Here is a 25,139-nt window from a genome sequence, read left to right as displayed (position 1 = left end):
TTATTCTCGAACCCAATACAAGGTAAACGCAAGATAACTGCACGGTAACAGCAAGATAACAGCACGATATCCACAAGATAACAGTATGATAACCGCAAGGTAACCTAATGATCATTTGGCTGACGAGTTGCACGGTGATAACTGGCATGAATTGTTTTCTAGCGAGTATTTTCTGATTGTTACCTGTCCTCTGATGATTCACCTGATCGTCACCTTTCCTTTGATAGTTGTCAATTATCTCTATAGTTTACCTGGTAGTGACTTTATATTTTATAATTAATATTATTGTAGTTTAATAATTTACACAGTTCTTATTTGTATTCTGATAGTTCACTCAGATTTCATCTATTATCTGATAGTTCCCCAGCCTTAGATAGTTCCCCTGATTATAACCTAATATTGTATAATTCACCTGATAGTCACCTGTATTGTTATTTGATAGCCGAAACTTTTTTTTTATCGGTGTGCACTTACATGGGGGGGATAAGACTCCACGCTCTTGACCCTATGTGCAAACTAACACTGCTCCTCACTAACACTGCTCCTCACTAACACTGCTCCTCACCAACACTGCTCCTCACCAACACTGCTCCTCACCAACACTGCTCCTCACTAACACTGCTCCTCACTAATACTGCTCCTCACCAACACTGCTCCTCACCAACACTGCTCCTCACCAACACTGCTCCTCACTAACACTGCTCCTCACTAACACTGCTCCTCACTAACACTGCTCCTCACTAACACTGCTCCTCACCAACACTGCTCCTCACCAGCACTGCTCCTCACTAACACTGCTCCTCACCAACACTGCTCCTCACTAACACTGCTCCTCTCTAACACTGCTCCTCTCTAACACTGCTCCTCTCTAACACTGCTCCTCACCAACACTGCTCCTCACCAACACTGCTCCTCACCAACACTGCTCCTCACCAACACTGCTCCTCACCAACACTGCTCCTCACCAACACTGCTCCTCACCAACACTGCTCCTCACTAACACTGCTCCTCTCTAACACTGCTCCTCACTAACACTGCTCCTCTCTAACACTGCTCCTCACCAACACTGCTCCTCACCAACACTGCTCCTCACCAACACTGCTCCTCACCAACACTGCTCCTCACCAACACTGCTCCTCACCAACACTGCTCCTCACCAACACTGCTCCTCACCAACACTGCTCCTCACCAACACTGCTCCTCACTAACACTGCTCCTCTCTAACACTGTTCCTCACTAACACTGCTCCTCACTAACACTGCTCCTCTCTAACACTGCTCCTCACCAACACTGCTCCTCACCAACACTGCTCCTCACCAACACTGCTCCTCACCAACACTGCTCCTCACCAACACTGCTCCTCACCAACACTGCTCCTCACCAACACTGCTCCTCACCAACACTGCTCCTCACCAACACTGCTCCTCTCTAACACTGCTCCTCTCTAACACTGCTCCTCTCTAACACTGCTCCTCACCAACACTGCTCCTCACCAACACTGCTCCTCACCAACACTGCTCCTCACCAACACTGCTCCTCACCAACACTGCTCCTCACCAACACTGCTCCTCACCAACACTGCTCCTCACCAACACTGCTCCTCACCAACACTGCTCCTCACCAACACTGCTCCTCACCAACACTGCTCCTCACCAACACTGCTCCTCACTAACACTGCTCCTCACCAACACTGCTCCTCACCAACACTGCTCCTCACTAACACTGCTCCTCACTAACACTGCTCCTCACTAACACTGCTCCTCACTAACACTGCTCCTCACTAACACTGCTCCTCACTAACACTGCTCCTCTCTAACACTGCTCCTCACTAACACTGCTCCTCTCTAACACTGCTCCTCACCAACACTGCTCCTCTCTAACACTGCTCCTCACCAACACTGCTCCTCACCAACACTGCTCCTCACCAACACTGCTCCTCACTAACACTGCTCCTCACCAACACTGCTCCTCACTAACACTGCTCCTCACCAACACTGCTCCTCACCAACACTGCTCCTCACTAACACTGCTCCTCACCAACACTGCTCCGCACTAACACTGCTCCTCACCAACACTGCTCCTCACTAACACTGCTCCTCGCCAACACTGCTCCTTACTAACACTGCTCCTCACTAACACTGCTCCTCACTAACACTGCTCCTCACTAACACTGCTCCTCACTAACACTGCTCCTCACTAACACTGCTCCTCACCAACACTGCTCCTTACTAACACTGCTCCTCACTAACACTGCTCCTCACCAACACTGCTCCTTACTAACACTGCTCCTCACTAACACTGCTCCTCACTAACACTGCTCCTCACTAACACTGCTCCTCACTAACACTGCTCCTCACCAACACTGCTCCTTACTAACACTGCTCCTCACTAACACTGCTCCTCACTAACACTGCTCCTCACCAACACTGCTCCTCACTAACACTGCTCCTCTCTAACACTGCTCCTCACTAACACTGCTCCTCACTAACACTGCTCCTCACTAACACTGCTCCTCACTAACACTGCTCCTCACTAACACTGCTCCTCACCAACACTGCTCCTTACTAACACTGCTTCTCACTAACACTGCTCCTCACTAACACTGCTCCTCACCAACACTGCTCCTCATTAACACTGCTCCTCACTAACACTGCTCCTCACTAACACTGCTCCTCACCAACACTGCTCCTCACCAACACTGCTCATCACTAACACTGCTCCTCTCTAACACTGCTCCTCACTAACACTGCTCCTCACCAACACTGCTCCTCACCAACACTGCTCCTCACCAACACTGCTCCTCACCAACACTGCTCCTCTCTAACACTGCTCCTCTCTAACACTGCTCCTCTCTAACACTGCTCCTCACCAACACTGCTCCTCACCAACACTGCTCCTCACCAACACTGCTCCTCACCAACACTGCTCCTCACCAACACTGCTCCTCACCAACACTGCTCCTCACCAACACTGCTCCTCACCAACACTGCTCCTCACCAACACTGCTCCTCACCAACACTGCTCCTCACCAACACTGCTCCTCACCAACACTGCTCCTCACCAACACTGCTCCTCACTAACACTGCTCCTCACCAACACTGCTCCTCACCAACACTGCTCCTCACTAACACTGCTCCTCACTAACACTGCTCCTCACTAACACTGCTCCTCACTAACACTGCTCCTCACTAACACTGCTCCTCACTAACACTGCTCCTCTCTAACACTGCTCCTCACTAACACTGCTCCTCTCTAACACTGCTCCTCACCAACACTGCTCCTCTCTAACACTGCTCCTCACCAACACTGCTCCTCACCAACACTGCTCCTCACCAACACTGCTCCTCACTAACACTGCTCCTCACCAACACTGCTCCTCACTAACACTGCTCCTCACCAACACTGCTCCTCACCAACACTGCTCCTCACTAACACTGCTCCTCACCAACACTGCTCCGCACTAACACTGCTCCTCACCAACACTGCTCCTCACTAACACTGCTCCTCGCCAACACTGCTCCTTACTAACACTGCTCCTCACTAACACTGCTCCTCACTAACACTGCTCCTCACTAACACTGCTCCTCACTAACACTGCTCCTCACTAACACTGCTCCTCACCAACACTGCTCCTTACTAACACTGCTCCTCACTAACACTGCTCCTCACCAACACTGCTCCTTACTAACACTGCTCCTCACTAACACTGCTCCTCACTAACACTGCTCCTCACTAACACTGCTCCTCACTAACACTGCTCCTCACCAACACTGCTCCTTACTAACACTGCTCCTCACTAACACTGCTCCTCACTAACACTGCTCCTCACCAACACTGCTCCTTACTAACACTGCTCCTCTCTAACACTGCTCCTCACTAACACTGCTCCTCACTAACACTGCTCCTCACTAACACTGCTCCTCACTAACACTGCTCCTCACTAACACTGCTCCTCACCAACACTGCTCCTTACTAACACTGCTTCTCACTAACACTGCTCCTCACTAACACTGCTCCTCACCAACACTGCTCCTCATTAACACTGCTCCTCTCTAACACTGCTCCTCACTAACACTGCTCCTCACCAACACTGCTCCTCACCAACACTGCTCATCACTAACACTGCTCCTCTCTAACACTGCTCCTCACTAACACTGCTCCTCACCAACACTGCTCCTCACCAACACTGCTCCTCACCAACACTGCTCCTCACTAACACTGCTCCTCTCTAACACTGCTCCTCACTAACACTGCTCCTCACCAACACTGCTCCTCACTAACACTGCTCCTCACCAACACTGCTCCTCACTAACACTGCTCCTCACTAACACTGCTCCTCACCAACACTGCTCCTCTAAAAACATCCGCCGACAACTTTTCTTACTCAACTTTTGGGGATTACTCGACCCTGTGTGGGAGGAGCCTGTGATTTGATGCAATGATTCATTCAGTCTGGCTGTCCCGGGTCTTGTTCTTTAATGGACAACTACTGACCGGGCCAGTTGTTTAATACAGTATATGCCATGAGGATATGATTGTTAGAGGTGCTGAACCTTTTAGGGAGAACCCAACGCCTTAATATTAATTCAAAACTACCCACTTACATTAAAACAAATAAGGACTGATGTTACTTTACATAAGTGTCAAGACTGCCAGGCCGCAGTAAGCTATGCGGGTGGAAGGAGTGAATCAACAGTGTAGCCGAGTAATATAATCTAATTAACCATTAATACAGCCTCGTCGCCCTGATCCAACTTTGGAGAACATGTGGCATCGCCCTCGACGCTGGAGTCCGGGAATCAATAACTAATGTACATAGTATGTAGTTGATGAGTGTGTGTGTGTGTACTCACCTATTTGTACTGACCTAGTTGTGCTTGTGGGGGTTGAGCTCAGGCTCTTTGGTCCCGCCTCTCTACCGTCAATCAACAGGTGTACAGGTTCCTGAGCCTATTGGGCTCTATCATTATCTACACTTGAAACTGTGTATGGAGTCAGCCTCCACCACATCACTTACTAATGCATTCCATTTGTCAACCACCCTGACACTAAAAAAAATCTTTCTAATATCTCTGTGGCTCATTTGGGCACTCAGTTTTCACCTGTGTCCCCTTGTGCGTGTTCCTCTTGTGTTAAATAGCCTGACTTTATCTACCCTATCAATTCCTTTCAGAACCTTGAATGTGGTGATCCTGTCCCCCCTAACTCTTCTGTCTTCTAGCGAAGTGAGGTCTAATTCCCGTAGTCTCTCCTCGTAGCTCATACCTCTCAGCTCGGGTACTAGTCTGGTGGCAAACCTTTGAACCTTATCCAGTTTAGGGGGCTTATTACCGGTTTTGTAAAAATTGTTCAATTTGTTTATAAATTTATTTGTGAAATGGTTATAAAAAGAGCTGCAACTGGTCCAAGTTTCAGCATCACACCCTAAACAGAAAAGGAGAAAAAAAATACACAACGTATTATGCAACGAATTTTCAACATTTTCAAATAATTTCAGGGAACACATGTGTCAACTAAAATCATTTCTATAACACTCAGATATTAAACTAACACATAATAAAGGATTGTATTGATCGGTTTTATCAAAAAAAGTGTTTAGTGCAATAATATAATTATTCAAAGTTACCCTTCCAAAAATATGCAATATATGATGTTTATAAATTTTTATAAAATCAACAAATGGACTTTGGACTAAAATGTTTAAATAGGTTTGTAGAAGCACAAACTCTACATATAAGGTGTAATTTGCATGTAAATTGATTAATAAATGAAAGCTGAGAAACACCTTGAAGTTGTAAATTACTTTCCAGAGTAAAATAAAGATCCAAGTTCGGCCACCTGTAGCTGAGCTTGACTTCGACAGATTTCGTTCATAATTGGCACCCTTGCAGATAGGCATCCATTGAGCAAGGTGTGCAAGTTTCATGCAAATCCCTTGATAACAAACGAGAAAAAAAATTTGGCAAAAAAACAAAAAAAATAAAAAAATAAAAAAATTTTACATATAAATATATTGCACATACATATTACAATTATTACAAGAGTTTGTGCTTCTACAGCACATAGTAGACATTTTAGTTGACACATGTGTTTCCTGAGATTATTTGAGAATGTTGAACATTCGTTGCATAATACGTTGTGTATTTTTTTTCTCCTTCTCTGTTTAGGGTGTGATGGTGAAACTTGGACCAGTTGCAGCCCTTTCTATAACCATTTCATAAAAAAATTTATAAGCAAATTGAACAACTTTTAATTTATACCGATTAGCCCCCTTAGTCTTATCCTTGACTAGATATGGACTCCATGCTGGAGCCGCATACTCCAGGATTGGCCTGACATATATGGTATACAAAGTTCTGAATGATTCTTTACACAAGTTTCTGATTGCCGTTCGTATGTTGGCCAGCCTGGCATATGCCGCTGATGTTATCCTCTTGATATGGGCTGCAGGAGACAGGTCTGGCGTGATATCAACCCCCAAGTCTTTTTTTTTTCTCTGACTCCTGAAGAATTTCCTTTCCCAGATGATTCCTTGTATCTGGCCTCCTGCTCCCTACACCTATTTTCATTACATTACATTTGGTTGGGTTAAACTCTAACAACCATTTGTTCGACCATTCCTTCGGCTTGTCTAGGTCTTCTTGAAGCCTCAAACAATCCTCTTCTGTCTTAATCCTTCTCATAATTTTGGCATCGTCCGCAAACATTGAGAGAAATGAATCTATACCCTCCGGGAGATCATTTACATATATCAGAAACAAGATAGGACCGAATACAGAGCCATGTGGAACTCCACTGGTGACTTCACACCAATCGGAAGTCTCACCCCTCACCGTAACTCTCTGCTTCCTATTGCTTAGGTACTCCCTTATCCACTGGAGCACCTTACCAGCTACACCTGCCTGTCTCTCCAGCTTATGTACCAGCCTCTTATGTGTTACTGTGTCAAAGGCTTTCCGACAATCCAAGAAAATGCAGTCCGCCCAGTCCTCTCTTTCTTGCTTAATCTTTGTTACCTGGTCGTGGAATTCTATTAAGCCAGTCAGGCAAGATTTGCCCTCCCTGAACCCATGTTGGCGATTTGTCACGAAGTCCCTTCTCTCCAGATGTGCTAACAGGTTTTTTCTCACGATCTTCTCCATCACCTTGCATGGGATACAAGTCAAGGACACTGGCCTGTAGTTCAGTGCCTCTTGCCTGTCGCCCTTTTTGTATATTGGGACCACACACACACACAAATGTGTATGTGTGTGTGTACTCACCTAGTTGTACTCACCTAGTTGTGTTTGCGGGGGTTGAGCTCAGGCTCTTTGGTCCCGCCTCTCAACCGTCAATCAACAGGTGTACAGATTCCTGAGCCTATCGGGCTCTGTCATATCTACACTTGAAACTGTGTATGAAGTCAGCCTCCACCACATCACCCCCTAATGCATTCCATTTCTCAACCACTCTGACACTAAAAAAGTTCTTTCTAATATCTCTGTGGCTCATTTGGGCACTCAGTTTCCACCTGTGTCCCCTTGTGCGTGTTCCCCTTGTGTTAAATAGACTGTCTTTATCTACCCTATCAATTCCCTTCAGAATCTTGAATGTGGTGATCATGTCCCCCTAACTCTTCTGTCTTCCAGCGAAGTGAGGTTTAATTCCCGTAGTCTCTCCTCGTAGCTCATACCTCTCAGCTCGGGTACTAGTCTGGTGGCAAACCTTTGAACCTTTTCCAGTTTAGTCTTATCCTTGACTAGATATGGACTCCATGCTGGGGCTGCATACTCCAGGATTGGCCTGACATATGTGGTATACAAAGTTCTGAATTCTTCTTTACACAAATTTCTGAATGCCGTTCGTATGTTGGCCAGCCTGGCATATGCCGCTGATGTTATCCGCTTGATATGTGCTGCAGGAGACAGGTCTGGCGTGATATCAACCCCCAAGTCTTTTTCCTTCTCTGACTCCTGAAGAATTTCCTCTCCCAGATGATACCTTGTATCTGGCCTCCTGCTCCCTACACCTATCATCATTACATTACATTTGGTTGGGTTAAACTCTAACAACCATTTGTTCGACCATTCCTTCAGCTTGTCTAGGTCTTCTTGAAGCCTCAAACAGTCCTCTTCTGTTTTAATCCTTCTCATAATTTTAGCATCGTCCGCAAACATTGAGAGAAATGAATCGATACCCTCCGGGAGATCATTTACATATATCAGAAACAAGATAGGACCGAGTACAGAGCCCTGTGGGACTCCACTGGTGACTTCACGCCAATCGGAGGTCTCACCCCTCACCGTAACTCTCTGCTTCCTATTGCTTAGATACTCCCTTATCCACTGGAGCACCTTACCAGCTACACCTGCCTGTCTCTCCAGCTTATGTACCAGCCTCTTATGCGGTACTGTGTCAAAGGCTTTCCGACAATCCAAGAAAATGCAGTCCGCCCAGCCCTCTCTTTCTTGCTTAATCTGTGTCACCTGATCGTAGAATTCTATCAAGCCTGTAAGGCAAGATTTACCCTCCCTGAATCCATGTTGGCGATTTGTCACGAAGTCCCTTCTCTCCAGATGTGTTACCAGGTTTTTTCTCACGATCTTCTCCATCACCTTGCATGGTATACAAGTCAAGGACACTGGCCTGTAGTTCAGTGCCTCTTGTCTGTCGCCCTTTTTGTATATTGGGACCACATTCGCCGTCTTCCATATTTCTGGTAGGTCTCCCGTCTCTAGTGACTTACTATACACTATGGAGAGTGGCAAGCAAAGTGCCTCTGCACACTCTTTCAGTACCCATGGTGAGATCCCATCTGGACCAACAGCCTTTCTAACATCCAGATCCAGCAGGTGTCTCTTGACCTCCTCTCTCGTAATTTCGAACTCCTCCAAGGCCGCCTGGTTTACCTCCCTTTCTCCTAGCACAGTGACCTCACCCTGTTCTATTGTGAAGACCTCCTGGAACCTCTTGTTGAGTTCCTCACACACCTCTCTGTCATTCTCTGTATACCTGTCCTCGCCTGTTTTAAGTTTCAATACCTGTTCTTTCACTGTTTTCCTTCTGATGTGACTGTGGAGTAGCTTTGGTTCGGTCTTGGCTTTGTTTGCTATATCATTTTCAAAATTTTTCTCTGCTTCTCTTCTCACCCTGACGTTCTCATTCCTGGTTCTCTGGTATCTCTCTCTGCTTTCTGGTGTTCTGTTATTCCGGAAGTTCCTCCACGCCTTTTTGTTCAGTTTCTTCGCTTCCATACATGCCCTATTATACCATGGATTCTTCTGTTGCTTCTCGGATTTTTCCCTTTGGGCCGGGATGAACCTGTTTACTGCCTCCTGACACTTTTGGGTAACATAGTCCATCATACCCTGTACAGACTTGTCTTTGAGGTCTGTGTCCCAAGGTATTTCACTTAGGAAACTTCTCATCTGTTCATAATTCCCCTTTCGGTATGCCAGCCTTTTGATTCCTAGTTCTTTTTGGGGGGAGATAAGTCCTAGCTCTACCAGGTACTCAAAGTTCAATACACTGTGGTCACTCATTCCCAAGGGCGCTTCCATCTTAACTTCCCTTATATCCCCATTCATTTAGGGTAAATATCAAATCAAGCATTGCTGGTTCATCTTCTCCTCTCATTCTTGTTGGTTCTTTGGTGTGCTGGCTTAGAAAGTTTCTTGTTGCCACGTCCAGCAGCTTAGCTCTCCATGTTTCTGGTCCTCCATGCGGGTCTCTGTTCTTCCAATCTATCTTCCCATGGTTGAAGTCTCCCATAATTAGTAGTCCAGATCCATTCCTGCTAGCAACAGAAGCTGCTCTTTCTATTATGTTAATGGTGGCCATGTTGTTTCTATCATATTCCTGTCTAGGTCTTCTGTCATTTGGTGGTGGATTATATATGACTGCGACTATAATTTTTTCCCCTCCATTTGTTACAGTACCTGCTATGTACTCACTGAAACCTTCACAGCCCTGAATATCCATCTCCTCAAAATCCCAGCCTTTTCTTACCAGCAAAGCTATACAACCCCCACCTCTTCCTTCCCTCTCTTTCCTCATAACATAATAGTCCTGTGGGAACACTGCATTTGTTATCGTTTTCGTGATCTTTGTTTCTGTGAAGGCTATTATGTCTGGGTTTTCCTCTAGTACCAGTTCTCCAAGCTCATTTGCTTTATTTGTAATTCCATCTATGTTAGTGTACATCGCTTTGAGGCTCACTTTCTTCTGTCCCTTCTCAAATCGCCTCCTTGGTGAGTGTTCTGCTGGTGGGGGAGGCTGTTCCATGGGTGTGAGGACCTGTGAGGTGGATAACAGGGTCTCAGAGGATACTGGGATGAGGGGCGGGGGATCCAGTGAAGGGGGAGGGACAGGGAGAGTATGGGGTGAAAGGGGAGGGAGGACGGGAAGGAAAGGGGGGGAGGGAGGACTCGGGAGGAGGGGAGGGGTAGAAGGGTGGGGATTGGGTGTGGGGGGAGGGAGATTTGGCTGAACATTTGAGTGGGGGCAGGGAGGGTTTGGGGTAGGGGGGTTTTCTATGCAGAGGAGGGAGGCAGGGTTGTCCTCCCTTCTGGTGTTACTGGGTAGCTGGTTGTGGGTTCCCCCCTCGCCTCTGGGGGTGTTGTGTGTGGAGCTGTGACTTCCTGGTTTTCCCCTCTCGCCCTGCGCCTCTTCCTTGCTTCTGCCGCCACGGCTCTCTCCTCCCTTGTCATGTCTCTCTGGAGGAATACATTTTTTAATTTTCCCACGTTTTTCAGGGAGCTCTTCCTTGATAGGATCTTCTCCTTTGTGTTCTCGTTTGCAAACACTATCTTTATCATTCGGTCTCGTTCTTTGTTGTACCAGCCTAGCCTGAAAACCTTCTCAATGCTATGCTCAGCCCCTTCCATGTCTAGTGCCTTTAGTACTTCATTCACTGCTGCTTTGTCCTTGTCATTCCACTCTGTCCTATTAGATCCTTCCTGCTCCTTAATACCCACAGCAACCACTGATCTGTTTCTTTCCAGCAGTTGGCTAGTGGAGCGTGCCGCCTCCTGTGAGGTGGCTGCTTTCATGGCCACCTCCATCACTGCAGTCATTACTTCAGAGTTATTTTTTTTTAGTATTTCCGCAAATGTTGCTTTTATTGTGGCATTCGCATCCAGAAAACTATTACCACCTTTTCCCTGGGTGGTTTTCTGATTCTCAGCCTCGATACCATTCTCTTTGAGGGCTCTAATCTCCTCCTTTGCTGCTGTCAGCTCTCTTTTCAGGTTGCTTATTTCGTTCTTCATTTCCTGCATCATTTCTTGCATCTCACTCTTGATGTCCTCCAGAAACTGGGCGAACATTTCCTTCATCTCGTCACCTTGGCTCTTTCCTGTTCCCCTGGGTCCTCTGGCTGCCATGCTTGACCCTGTTGGGATGGGGGAGGGAGAGAGAGAGGAAGAGAGAGAGAGAAAGGGAGTGATAAAGGGAGAGATAAATGGGTGGGTGGGGGGGGGGGGATCCGACCCTTCCACTGAAGTGAGAAGAAAGTAGAAGGGGAGGGGGGGAGGAGATGGAGAGAGAGGTGGGAGGGAGAGAGAGGAGAGGGAGAGAGATGGAGAGGGAGAGAGATGGAGAGGGAGAGAGTGGGTGAGGGAGAGAGCGGGTGAGGGAGAGAGCGGGTGAGGGAGAGAGCGGGTGAGGGAGAGAGCGGGTGAGGGAGAGAGCCGGTGAGGGAGAGAGGGGGGGGAGAGAGCCGGTGAGGGAGAGAGGGGGGGGAGGTGTGTGTGGGCAGAGAGGGAGGGGGAAGGAAAGAGAGGGAGGGAGAGGGGTGGGAAGGAAAGAGAGGGAGGGAGAGGGGGAGGGAGGGAGAGAGAGAGAGAGAGAGAGAGAGAGAGAGAGAGAGAGAGAGAGAGAGAGAGAGAGAGAGAGAGAGAGAGAGAGAGCAGGAGAGAGAGAGCAGGAGAGAGATAGTGGGAGTGGGAGAGAGGGAGTGGGAGAGAGGGAGAGTGGGGAGGGGAAGAGTGTATGGGCGATGCGGGGGACTGGGGGTGGGGGGGGGCGGAGATGGTGACTAAGTCAGGTCAGGTCAGATGGTGGGGTCAAGAGGGGTGGGGGTTAGTAAGGTCCTATCCCAGGTTTTAATGCCTTTTCCCCTGACTGAACAATTGTGTGTGTGTGTGTGTGTGCACGTGTGTGTGTGTCTGTTTTAGCGTGTGCACACTTGTGTGCGTGTGCACACTTGTGTGTGTGTGTGTGTGTGTGTGTGTGTGTGTGTGTGTGTGTGTGTGTGTGTGTGTGTGTGTGTGTGTGTGTGTGTTAAATTCATCCACGAATATAGGTTGAGAAAGACTAAAGATAATTACAAGTTTTTGCTCTCGATAAGCAGTGCCATAAGGAATTCTAGTTTCGCCTTGTATGTGATATTAGTTGAATTTAAGTTGTCTGGTAGCAGGTTACCGAACGTTTAGGTCATCTGACCTCTTTGCAAGTTTTCCTTAACAGGTCGCAGTCAGAGGGGCAGTCTGCGGCAGGTATACAGATCCTTAGACAAGATCTAAGCAATCCAGTGCCGACACGAGTCCATACCGAATAAATAATTTTAGTTTCACACGGAGACACGCACACACACACACAAACATTAAGGATGGATTATTCAACACGGGTGGTACACAAACAAGGGGACACAGATGGAAGACGAGTACCCAAATGAGCCATAGGGGCGTTAGAAAAAACTTTTTTGTGTGTGTCAGAGTCGTAAATAAGTGGAATGCATTAGGAAGTTATGTGGTGGAGGCTTTCTCCATACACAGTTTCAAATGTAGATGAGCGAGGCACTACACATCAAAGAGTCAACACCAGCAATCAACAGCCAATTAACGTATAACTACATTCTACCCACTTCAAGACCGCGTATGGTTCAATAGACCCTCTGCAGATTGATTGATTGATGATTAAGCCACCCAAAAGGTGGCACGGGCATGAATAGCCCGTAAGTGGTGGCCCTTTTAAGCCATTACCAGTATTAAGAGCTGATACTGGAGATCTGTGGAAGTGCGACTGCACCCTGCGTGACGGGAGATGTCTCCCATGGACCCTCTGCAGTTATTTTCATTCTTATGTACCCACCTCACCCAAACCTTTGTGTCACCTCACCCAACACGAATATAAAAAACAAAATGTAGGTTAAATATATCATACACAGTGTATCAAGTGTTTCATAAGTGTAGTGTTAAGTGAAAACAAGTCTTTGAGAATGTAAGAAGCCCTTATGAAACGCTTCTAGGCGTCAGATCAAAAATATATATGAATTTTGGATAGTTGATATTTCGATTACCCTCAACAGTGAAGAAAAACATAAGAAATATTGAAAAAAAATCGTATTAGAATTATTAATCTTACCTTTTCGGTCATATTCAACAATATTATATATATATATATATATATATATATATATATATATATGATCGATGTTCCCTTCGGGAATCTTAATTTTAAGATAAATAGGAAAACCAGGGATATACTGAACATCTTGTTTCAGATTCTTTACTTTAAAATGCATAACGTTTCGAATACTTCTCGTATTCATCATCAGATCTAAAAGAAAAAACAGAAATCACAATCAAATAACTGGTAAACAAAAACTCATACTGAATACAATTGCCTATCAAAGAAAGGAAAATGATTAAAAAACAAAATGCTTAAGCTTACTTAAAGTGATCAATACAAATAAAACTTATTAACTGTCACATAGATAAAAGTTAATTCAAAAATCCATTAAATTACAAGAAGAATTTTATAACTACTAAAACAAACCATACTAATAAACTTACGCAAAGTGATCAACCGGAGTGAAACTTGATAGCGAACACATAGATACTAAACACTATTACAAATATTCATATAATGACTACAAATCTACAAAAAATGTATATAAAATGCAAGCGAATAAACGACAATTATAAAGTACTAAACAACTTAATGCACAACTTGCCTAAACACGCAAGAGAAGTTATACAACCTTAGAACACTTTCCCACCAGGAGATTCGGAGGGGTTTAAATACCCCGAAATTACCATCTCTTTTAAGGGTCTGAGCTGTGGTGCAGTGGGTTAAAGGCGTACCAGTTATGCCAGTTGCTGTAAGGCTCCTGTACTGGCTAGGGTTCGAATCTCCTGGTGGGAAAGTGTTTTAAGGTTGTATAACTTCTCTTGCGAGTTTAGGTAAGTTGTGCATATTATATTATATTATATTATATATATATATATATATATATATATATATATATATATATATATATATATATATATATATATATATATATATATTTATATATATATATTTATATATATATATATATTTATATATATATATATATTTATATATATATATATATTTATATATATATATATATTTATATATATATATATATTTATATATATATATATTTATATATATATATATTTATATATATATATATTTATATATATATATATTTATATATATATATATATTTATATTTATTTATATATATATATATATATATATATATATATATATATATATATTTATTTATATATATATATATATGTCGTACCTAGTAGCCAGAACGCACTTATCAGTCTACTATGCAAGGCCTGATTTGCCTAATAAGCCAAGTTTTCCTGAATTAATATATTTTCTTTAATTTTTTTCTTATAAAAGGATAAAGCTACCCATTTCATTATGTATGAGGTCAACTTTTTTTTATTGGAGTTAAAATTAACGTAGATATATGACCGAACCTAACCAACCCTACCTAACCTAACCTAACCTATCTTTATAGGTTAGGTTAGGTTATGTAGCCGAAAAAGGTAGGTTAGGTTAGGTTAGGTAGGTTAGGTTGTCGAAAAACAATTAATTCATGAAAACTTGGCTTATTAGGCAAATCGGGCCTTGCATAGTAGGCTGATAAGTGCATTCTGGCTACTAGGTACATTATATATATATATATACATATATATATATATATATATATATATATATATATATATATATATATATATATATATATATATATATATATATATATTATTAAATATGACCGAAAATGTAAGATTAATAATTCTAACGCGAATTTTCTCAATATTTCTTATGTTTCTTTTCACTGTCGATGGTAATTGAAACATCAGTTCTCCAAAAGTCATTTTTATTTCTAGTCTGACGCGACATTTGAACTCGTTTTGTAATAACTTATTACATTTTCAAAGACTTTAGTTTACACACACACATAACTATAACTTGCAAACACTAAACAGATTTCTTACTATGCTATAATTCAAACGGCTTTTCATTTTATATACCTGCATTTGGGTGAGGTGATATGTTACAACAGTTTTCGATGAGGTGAAAACAAACTTTCAACACAAGATAGAACACGAAATATTGGGTAATATTGAGTAAAGTTAAAGGGGAAGAATGGAAGTAAATGCAAAGGGCCTATTGGCCCATATTTCTTGATGTTTCTATATTGGTGCGGAGTCTTGAAGTGGGAAAAATATAGTTGTGCATTAATTGGCTGTTGATTGCTGGTGTTGACTTCTTAATGTGTAGTGCCTCGCAGATACCAAATCCCGACTCCACCTGCCAAAGATTATTGGGGAATGCAAACCTGGATACGCGTATGGAAATGTCAAGACGCACAAGCCTGGAAACCCACTTCGGCCAATCATTAGCCAGATACCCACACCCACGTACAGACTGGCGAAGCGACTCAACGGCCTGCTGACTCCTTATGTTCCTTGCGCCTTCAGCCTGAAGTCTCCAAAGGAATTTGTTGACTTACTGCGGGGCACACGGGCCACAGGGATAAGAGCCTCGTTGGACGTAGAATCGCTGTTTACCAACGTACCTGTGGACGAGACAATCGGAATGATAGCCGACAGAGTGTATCGTGATCCAGCCTGTACTCCTCTTGACATACCAGAAAATATTCTGAGGAAACTACTCCAAGCTTGTACTAAAGAGGCACCCTTCTTGAGCCCGGATGGGCACAAGTATAAGCAAGTAGATGGGGTCGCCATGGGTTCTCCCCTAGGTGTCCTGTTTGCAAACTTTTATATGGGTACCATCGAGCAAAAAGTCTTAGTCGACATGAACTTGAAACCGGCCATATACTGCAGGTATGTTGACGACATTTTTACACAGGTACCTGATGTCAGACATCTGCAGGAGCTGAAGGAGGCATTTGAGCAGAGTTCCGTGCTGCGTTTCACTTACGAGATGGAAAAGGATGGGAAGCTGCCCTTTCTAGATGTAACAGTCATGGAAAAGGGCGGAGGTTTCCACACTGCAGTCTACACTAAGGAAACATAGGAATGTGCCTAAATGCCAACAGCGACTGCCCTGACAGGTACAAGAGGAGTGTTGTTAACGCATATGTCGACCGTGCTCTCAGCCACAGCTCAGAATGGAAGCAAGTCGACGAAGAACTCTGTAGGGTAAGGCAGGTCCTAGTCAATAACGGCTTCTCCAATGGTTTCGTCGAAGACATCATAAGAAGGAAAGTGAAAAGCCATGCAACCTCTGAAGAGACAACTAACACAACACCTATACCCCCTATTAGACTATTTTACAGGAACTTCTTTTCCACAGCTCATAAAACGGAGGAAAGGGTCCTGAAAGATATTGTTAATAGAAACGTTATCCCTACAGACAAAAATCAGAGGATACAACTGACGACTTACTATAAAATCAGAAAAACGGCCAGCCTACTCATGAGAAACTCTCCAGACACAAAACAGAACGCTTTAAAAGAGACTAACGTTGTCTATGCCTTCAAATGCCCACTTGGGGACTGTAAGCTCCAAAAAACCCAGTATATAGGCAAGACAACAACATCTCTTTCTAGGCGTTTAACGATGCATAAGCAACAGGGCTCCATTAAGGAACATATAATCTCTTCCCACAACCAAACCATCGCCAGAGAAATCCTAGTAAACAACACAGAAATCATCGATAGATACAGCGATAGCAGGCGGCTTGACGTTTGCGAGGCACTACACATCAAGAAGTCAACACCAGCAATCAACAGCCAATTATTGCACAACTATATTCTACCCACCTCAAGACTCCGCTCCAATATAGAAGCATCAAGAAATATGGACCAATAGGCTTTCTACAAACACTTCTATTCAATACCCATTGTTTGTGTTCTGTCTTGTGTTGATACTTTTAATACCCTATTAATATCCCCTCTTGTTCTGCCTTGTGTTAATGCCACATCACCCCTCCCACCTCACTCAAATGTAGATATAAAATCGGAGATACGTAAGTTCTATTCAGTTGTGTATTTGTGAACTAAAGTCTTTGAAAATGTAATAAGTTTTACGAAACGCGCCCGTGTCGCGTCAGACTAGAAATAAAAATGAATTTTGGAGAATTAATTTTTGATTTACCTCCAACAGTGAAGCGTAATGTACGAAAGATTGAGAAAATTCGTGTTAGAATTATTAATCTTACTTTTTCGGTCATATTTAATAATATATGTCTACAGGAAAGACTGCTACCAAAATATACTAATATATATATATATATATATATATATATATATATATATATATATATATATATATATATATATATATATATATATATATCGTACCTAGTAGCCAGAACGCACTTCTCAGCCTACTATGCAAGGCCCAATTTGCCTAATAAGCCAAGTTTTCATGAATTAATTGTTTTTCGACTACCTAACCTACCTAACCTAACCTAACTTTTTCGGCTACCTAACCTAACCTAACCTATAAAGATAGGTTAGGTTAGGTTCGGTAGTGTTGGTTAGGTTCGGTCATATATCTACGTTAATTTTAACTCCAATAAAAAAAAATTGACCTCATACATAATGAAATGGGTAGCTTTATCATTTCATAAGAAAAAAATTAGAGAAAATATATTAATTCAGGAAAACTTGGCTTATTAGGCAAATCGGGCCTTGCATAGTAGGCCGAGAAATGCATTCTGGCTACTAGGTACGACATATATATATATTATATATATATATATATATATATATATATATATATATATATATATATATATATATATAACTGAAAACTCACACCCCAGAAGTGACTCGAACCCATACTCCCAGAAGCCACGCAACTGGTATGTACAAGACGCCTTAATCCACTTGACCATCACGACCGGACATAATGAGGTGATAGCCGAGGCTATATGAACCACCCCACCGCCGGCACTCGGATAGTTATCTTGGGCATAGCATTTTACCAAATCACCTCATTCTTTGGGGCACACGTGAGGAACACAAATGCGAACAAGCCTGAATGGTCCCCAGGACATATGCAACTGAAAACTCACACCCCAGAAGTGACTCGAACCCATACTCCCAGAAGCCACGCAACTGGTATGTACAAGACGCCTTAATCCACTTGACCATCACGACCGGACATAATGAGGTGATAGCCGAGGCTATATGAACCACCCCACCGCCGGCACTCGGATAGTTATCTTGGGCATAGCATTTTACCAAATCACCTCATTCTTTGGGGCACACGTGAGGAACACAAATGCGAACAAGCCTGAATGGTCCCCAGGACATATGCAACTGAAAACTCACACCCCAGAAGTGACTCGAACCCATACTCCCAGAAGCCACGCAACTGGTATGTACAAGACGCCTTAATCCACTTGACCATCACGACCGGACATAATGAGGTGATAGCCGAGGCTATATGAACCACCCCACCGCCGGCACTCGGATAGTTATCTTGGGCATAGCATTTTACCAAATCACCTCATTCTTTGGGGCACACGTGAGGAACACAAATGCGAACAAGCCTGAATGGTCCCCAGGACATATGCAACTGAAAACTCACACCCCAGAAGTGACTCGAACCCATACTCCCAGAAGCCACGCAACTGGTATGTACAAGACGCCTTAATCCACTTGACCATCACGACCGGACATAATGAGGTGATAGCCGAGGCTATATGAACCACCCCACCGCCGGCACTCGGATAGTTATCTTGGGCATAGCATTTTACCAAATCACCTCATTCTTTGGGGCACACGTGAGGAACACAAATGCGAACAAGCCTGAATGGTCCCCAGGACATATGCAACTGAAAACTCACACCCCAGAAGTGACTCGAACCCATACTCCCAGAAGCCACGCAACTGGTATGTACAAGACGCCTTAATCCACTTGACCATCACGACCGGACATAATGAGGTGATAGCCGAGGCTATATGAACCACCCCACCGCCGGCACTCGGATAGTTATCTTGGGCATAGCATTTTACCAAATCACCTCATTCTTTGGGGCACACGTGAGGAACACAAATGCGAACAAGCCTGAATGGTCCCCAGGACATATGCAACTGAAAACTCACACCCCAGAAGTGACTCGAACCCATACTCCCAGAAGCCACGCAACTGGTATGTACAAGACGCCTTAATCCACTTGACCATCACGACCGGACATAATGAGGTGATAGCCGAGGCTATATGAACCACCCCACCGCCGGCACTCGGATAGTTATCTTGGGCATAGCATTTTACCAAATCACCTCATTCTTTGGGGCACACGTGAGGAACACAAATGCGAACAAGCCTGAATGGTCCCCAGGACATATGCAACTGAAAACTCACACCCCAGAAGTGACTCGAACCCATACTCCCAGAAGCCACGCAACTGGTATGTACAAGACGCCTTAATCCGACGTCCTTAATCCTTAAAGACGGTGATTTGGTAAAATGCTATGCCCAAGATAACTATCCGAGTGCCGGCGGTGGGGTGGTTCATATAGCCTCGGCTATCACCTCATTATGTCCGGTCGTGATGGTCAAGTGGATTAAGGCGTCTTGTACATACCAGTTGCGTGGCTTCTGGGAGTATGGGTTCGAGTCACTTCTGGGGTGTGAGTTTTCAGTTGCATATGTCCTGGGGACCATTCAGGCTTGTTCGCATTTGTGTTCCTCACGTGTGCCCCAAAGAATGAGGTGATTTGGTAAAATGCTATGCCCAAGATAACTATCCGAGTGCCGGCGGTGGGGTGGTTCATATAGCCTCGGCTATCACCTCATTATGTCCGGTCGTGATGGTCAAGTGGATTAAGGCGTCTTGTACATACCAGTTGCCTGGCTTCTGGGAGTATGGGTTCGAGTCACTTCTGGGGTGTGAGTTTTCAGTTGCATATGTCCTGGGGACCATGCAGGCTTGTTCGCATTTGTGTTCCTCACGTGTGCCCCAAAGAATGAGGTGATTTGGTAAAATGCTATGCCCAAGATAACTATCCGAGTGCCGGCGGTGGGGTGGTTCATATAGCCTCGGCTATCACCTCATTATGTCCGGTCGTGATGGTCAAGTGGATTAAGGCGTCTTGTACATACCAGTTGCGTGGCTTCTGGGAGTATGGGTTCGAGTCACTTCTGGGGTGTGAGTTTTCAGTTGCATATGTCCTGGGGACCATTCAGGCTTGTTCGCATTTGTGTTCCTCATGTGTGCCCCAAAGAATGAGGTGATTTGGTAAAATGCTATGCCCAAGATAACTATCCGAGTGCCGGCGGTGGGGTGGTTCATATAGCCTCGGCTATCACCTCATTATGTCCGGTCGTGATGGTCAAGTGGATTAAGGCGTCTTGTACATACCAGTTGCGTGGCTTCTGGGAGTATGGGTTCGAGTCACTTCTGGGGTGTGAGTTTTCAGTTGCATATGTCCTGGGGACCATTCAGGCTTGTTCGCATTTGTGTTCCTCACGGGTGCCCCAAAGAATGAGGTGATTTGGTAAAATGCTATGCCCAAGATAACTATCCGAGTGCCGGCGGTGGGGTGGTTCATATAGCCTCGGCTATCACCTCATTATGTCCGGTCGTGATGGTCAAGTGGATTAAGGCGTCTTGTACATACCAGTTGCGTGGCTTCTGGGAGTATGGGTTCGAGTCACTTCTGGGGTGTGAGTTTTCAGTTGCATATGTCCTGGGGACCATTCAGGCTTGTTCGCATTTGTGTTCCTCACGTGTGCCCCAAAGAATGAGGTGATTTGGTAAAATGCTATGCCCAAGATAACTATCCGAGTGCCGGCGGTGGGGTGGTTCATATAGCCTCGGCTATCACCTCATTATGTCCGGTCGTGATGGTCAAGTGGATTAAGGCGTCTTGTACATACCAGTTGCGTGGCTTCTGGGAGTATGGGTTCGAGTCACTTCTGGGGTGTGAGTTTTCAGTTGCATATGTCCTGGGGACCATTCAGGCTTGTTCGCATTTGTGTTCCTCACGTGTGCCCCAAAGAATGAGGTGATTTGGTAAAATGCTATGCCCAAGATAACTATCCGAGTGCCGGCGGTGGGGTGGTTCATATAGCCTCGGCTATCACCTCATTATGTCCGGTCGTGATGGTCAAGTGGATTAAGGCGTCTTGTACATACCAGTTGCGTGGCTTCTGGGAGTATGGGTTCGAGTCACTTCTGGGGTGTGAGTTTTCAGTTGCATATGTCCTGGGGACCATTCAGGCTTGTTCGCATTTGTGTTCCTCACGTGTGCCCCAAAGAATGAGGTGATTTGGTAAAATGCTATGCCCAAGATAACTATCCGAGTGCCGGCGGTGGGGTGGTTCATATAGCCTCGGCTATCACCTCATTATGTCCGGTCGTGATGGTCAAGTGGATTAAGGCGTCTTGTACATACCAGTTGCGTGGCTTCTGGGAGTATGGGTTCGAGTCACTTCTGGGGTGTGAGTTTTCAGTTGCATATGTCCTGGGGACCATTCAGGCTTGTTCGCATTTGTGTTCCTCACGTGTGCCCCAAAGAATGAGGTGATTTGGTAAAATGCTATGCCCAAGATAACTATCCGAGTGCCGGCGGTGGGGTGGTTCATATAGCCTCGGCTATCACCTCATTATGTCCGGTCGTGATGGTCAAGTGGATTAAGGCGTCTTGTACATACCAGTTGCGTGGCTTCTGGGAGTATGGGTTCGAGTCACTTCTGGGGTGTGAGTTTTCAGTTGCATATGTCCTGGGGACCATTCAGGCTTGTTCGCATATATATATATATATATTATATATATATATATATATATATAACTGTTCTTCCTGGGGACTCTGCCCAGGAAGTCCCAGCAATGTTTCCATTTAACCCGATTAAGTTTCCCCTCGTTCCTGAAGGTTCGCCTAATTGGAAAGTTGTGAAGCAAACCCCAAGTGTGATATCCGGTCTCCCCCACAGGCACCTCCCCACGGACCTCGCTGCTGCTGCTGCCTCCGCTGACTGTGGTCACGCTGCTGCTGTGACGCCTACACGCACCTCCTGTCACCGCTGGAGACTACTGCCAGGCACTCAAGCTGCTGCTCTTGTGACGCGTTGTTACAGCTGCTGTAAGGCACTGCTGTCTTAACGCGATGGTACATCTGCTGTGACGCACCGACAGTGTTGTTGTGTCATGCTGACGCTGTGTCGGACCGACGCGGCCGATGTGACATAGGGGGTTGGTGCAGTGTAACAAGGAACTGTGGCAGTGTAACAAGGAACTGTGGCAGTGTAACAAGGAACTGTGGCAGTGTAACAAGGAACTGTGGCAGTGTAACAAGGAACTGTAACAGTGTAACAAGGAACTGTAACAGTGTAACAAGGAACTGTGGCAGTGTAACAAGGGGACTGTGTTTCACGCACAAGCCTGCCAACAGAAGTGTTGCGGCCACCAGAAGGTCCAGCAAGTTTGTGCTCTCTCACACAGTCCTGCCACTCACTTCATACACGTGTAACCCATACACATGCACCCCATACACGCGTAACCCATACACATGCACCCCATACACGTGTAACCCATACACGCGAAACCCATACACATGCACCCCATACACGTGTAACCCATACACGCGTAACCCATACACGCGTAACCCATACACGCGTAACCCATACACATGCACCCCATACACGTGTAACCCATACACGCGTAACCCATACACATGCACCCCATACACGTGTAACCCATACACGCGTAACCCATACACATGCACCCCATACACGTGCAACCCATACATGCGTAACCCATACACATGCACCCCATACACGTGTAACCCATACACGCGTAACCCATACACATGCACCCCATACACGTGTAACCCATACACGTGTAACCCATACACATGCACCCCATACACGTGTAACCCATACACGCGTAACCCATACACGGGTACCCTATACACGCGTAACCCATACACGCGTAACCCATACACACATAACCCATACACATGTAACTCATACACATATAACTCGAGACACTGCAATGTTGCAACAGTGAAGTATGTGGCATATTCCCTCCCCATCGACCATGCAAAAAATCAAGTTCATTACTTAGGATCTTGACTTCTCTGTTGCAAAAGCAGTATTTCAGCTCTTACTGAAAATTTTTACCTATTTTTCAGCGGTGTTTCGTTACTGTTCTTGCAAAATGAGCCTTTGCGCTCCCCCTCATCCCTGTCGCCTTCCTCGGCTGCTTCTCATTCCCATGTTTAAGGAGTACATTAACTCCGTTATTGTCTTAATATACAGCCCTCGGAAGCACAAAACACACACTGTATGCAGGCGATGAGTCACACTAACGTGGTTAAAGTATGTTGACCAGACCACACACTAGAAGGTGAAGGGACGACGACGTTTCGGTCCGTCCTGAACCATTCTCAACTTGAGAATGGTCTCAAGGACAATTCTCACAACCGACTTCATAATGGTTCAGGACGAAGCGAAACATCGTCGTCTCCTCATCTTCTGATGAGTGATTTGGTCATCATATCTTCAGCCCCGTTATTGTGACTGGTTGTCTGCCCGTGACCCGATGTTCACGAGGTGGTATCAATCTCAATTGGCGTCTGTAGCTGAGGGTAAGGAGAAATCTGGTCAAGCTGACTGTAGCTGCTCGCACTGAACCAAATGTTCTGTGTTCAGAATTCCTTCTGTCCTAAAGGATCAGTTTTCTACGAAATTTCTTATTTGCAATTTCTGTATCATATTTTTTTATGGCCGGAATAACTGCTTATGGCTATTCAATCTATTTCAACAGGGAAATCATTATAAAAAAATATATAATAAACATATTGCTTTTTGAAAGCAATAAATTGTTAATTATGATAAATTACATAACATTAACAACATGTTAACATGGACAGAATGCCTGCTTCGAGGTGTTATTCTGACCGCCAGTGAACACTAAATTTACCATACACAACACTAAATCTACCATATACAACACTAAATCTACCACATACAACACTAAATCTACCACATACAACACTAAATCTACCACATACAACGCTAAATCTACCACATACAACACTAAATCTACCATATACAACACTAAATCTACCATATACAACATTAAAAGGCTGGTCGAGTGTTGGTGGAAATAAAACATAGGCTTCTATAATACATGATAAAATAGGCTTGTATAATACAACCCATCCTCCTGTTTAGATAGTAGGTTTTTGTAAATATGTTGTTGTTCTTCAGCTATATCTTGCTCTAGTTAGGCCCCATCTAGATTATGCAGTTCAGGGTCTAAAATCAAAGAAAAAACTAAATTTTCATACTGGAAAACACTTACGGCTCCAGACTTGTGAGACACACTGTATATTAATGTAGAAATACAAAGAATATTTTCTTTCGAATACCAGTTAGACTCAAAAACCTTTTCGAAATTTGCCGCTCCTTAAAATGTATTTATGTATATATGTGTATGTATATATATATATGTGTGTAAACAAAATCACAAAACACACGGGATACTTTCATGCGAAAATCCAGGTGCAATATAGTCGTAATGGCTTGGCGCTTTCTCCTGATAGTTCCCTTCCCTTCATGCGAAAATAATTACTCTGAAAAATGATAAAAACAAACAAGACGGAGCGTCGTGTGCGAACTCCACACTGTAAAGGAATTCCTGTAATAATGTATTCTGCGTTACTGTTCAAGTAAACGAAACCAATCACTCTCTTGTTTATCTTTTCCATATGGATATACTTTCCTTATAATATATGTGTGTGTGTGTGTGTGTGTGTGTGTGTGTGTGTGTGTGTGTGTGTGTGTGTGTGTGTGTGTGTGTGTGTGTGTGTATGTGTTTATATAAATAATTGAGAATTGTTTATTGAGATCAACACAGAGTTCATTCAAACCGCTCCATGAACACTGAGTTACAGC

The 25,139-nt window shown here is 44.4% G+C and overlaps 1 protein-coding gene across 1 annotated transcript in view; it reads left to right on the top strand.

The window, feature by feature from the left end:
• Nucleotides 1-24,930, top strand: part of LOC123759848 (uncharacterized) — a 210,735-nt gene extending 185,805 nt beyond the window's left edge. Inside the window, exon 7 of the mRNA XM_045745106.2 lies at nucleotides 22,173-24,930. Coding sequence (XP_045601062.1) covers nucleotides 22,173-22,237 — 65 coding nt within the window. The 3' untranslated portion in view covers nucleotides 22,238-24,930. The remainder of the gene's footprint in view (nucleotides 1-22,172) is intronic.
• Nucleotides 24,931-25,139: the final 209 nt, after the last annotated feature.

This window comes from Procambarus clarkii, chromosome 8, assembly GCF_040958095.1.
Source record: "Procambarus clarkii isolate CNS0578487 chromosome 8, FALCON_Pclarkii_2.0, whole genome shotgun sequence".
Taxonomy (NCBI): Eukaryota; Metazoa; Arthropoda; class Malacostraca; order Decapoda; family Cambaridae; genus Procambarus; species Procambarus clarkii.
This window is presented reverse-complemented; position numbering and strand designations above follow the sequence as displayed.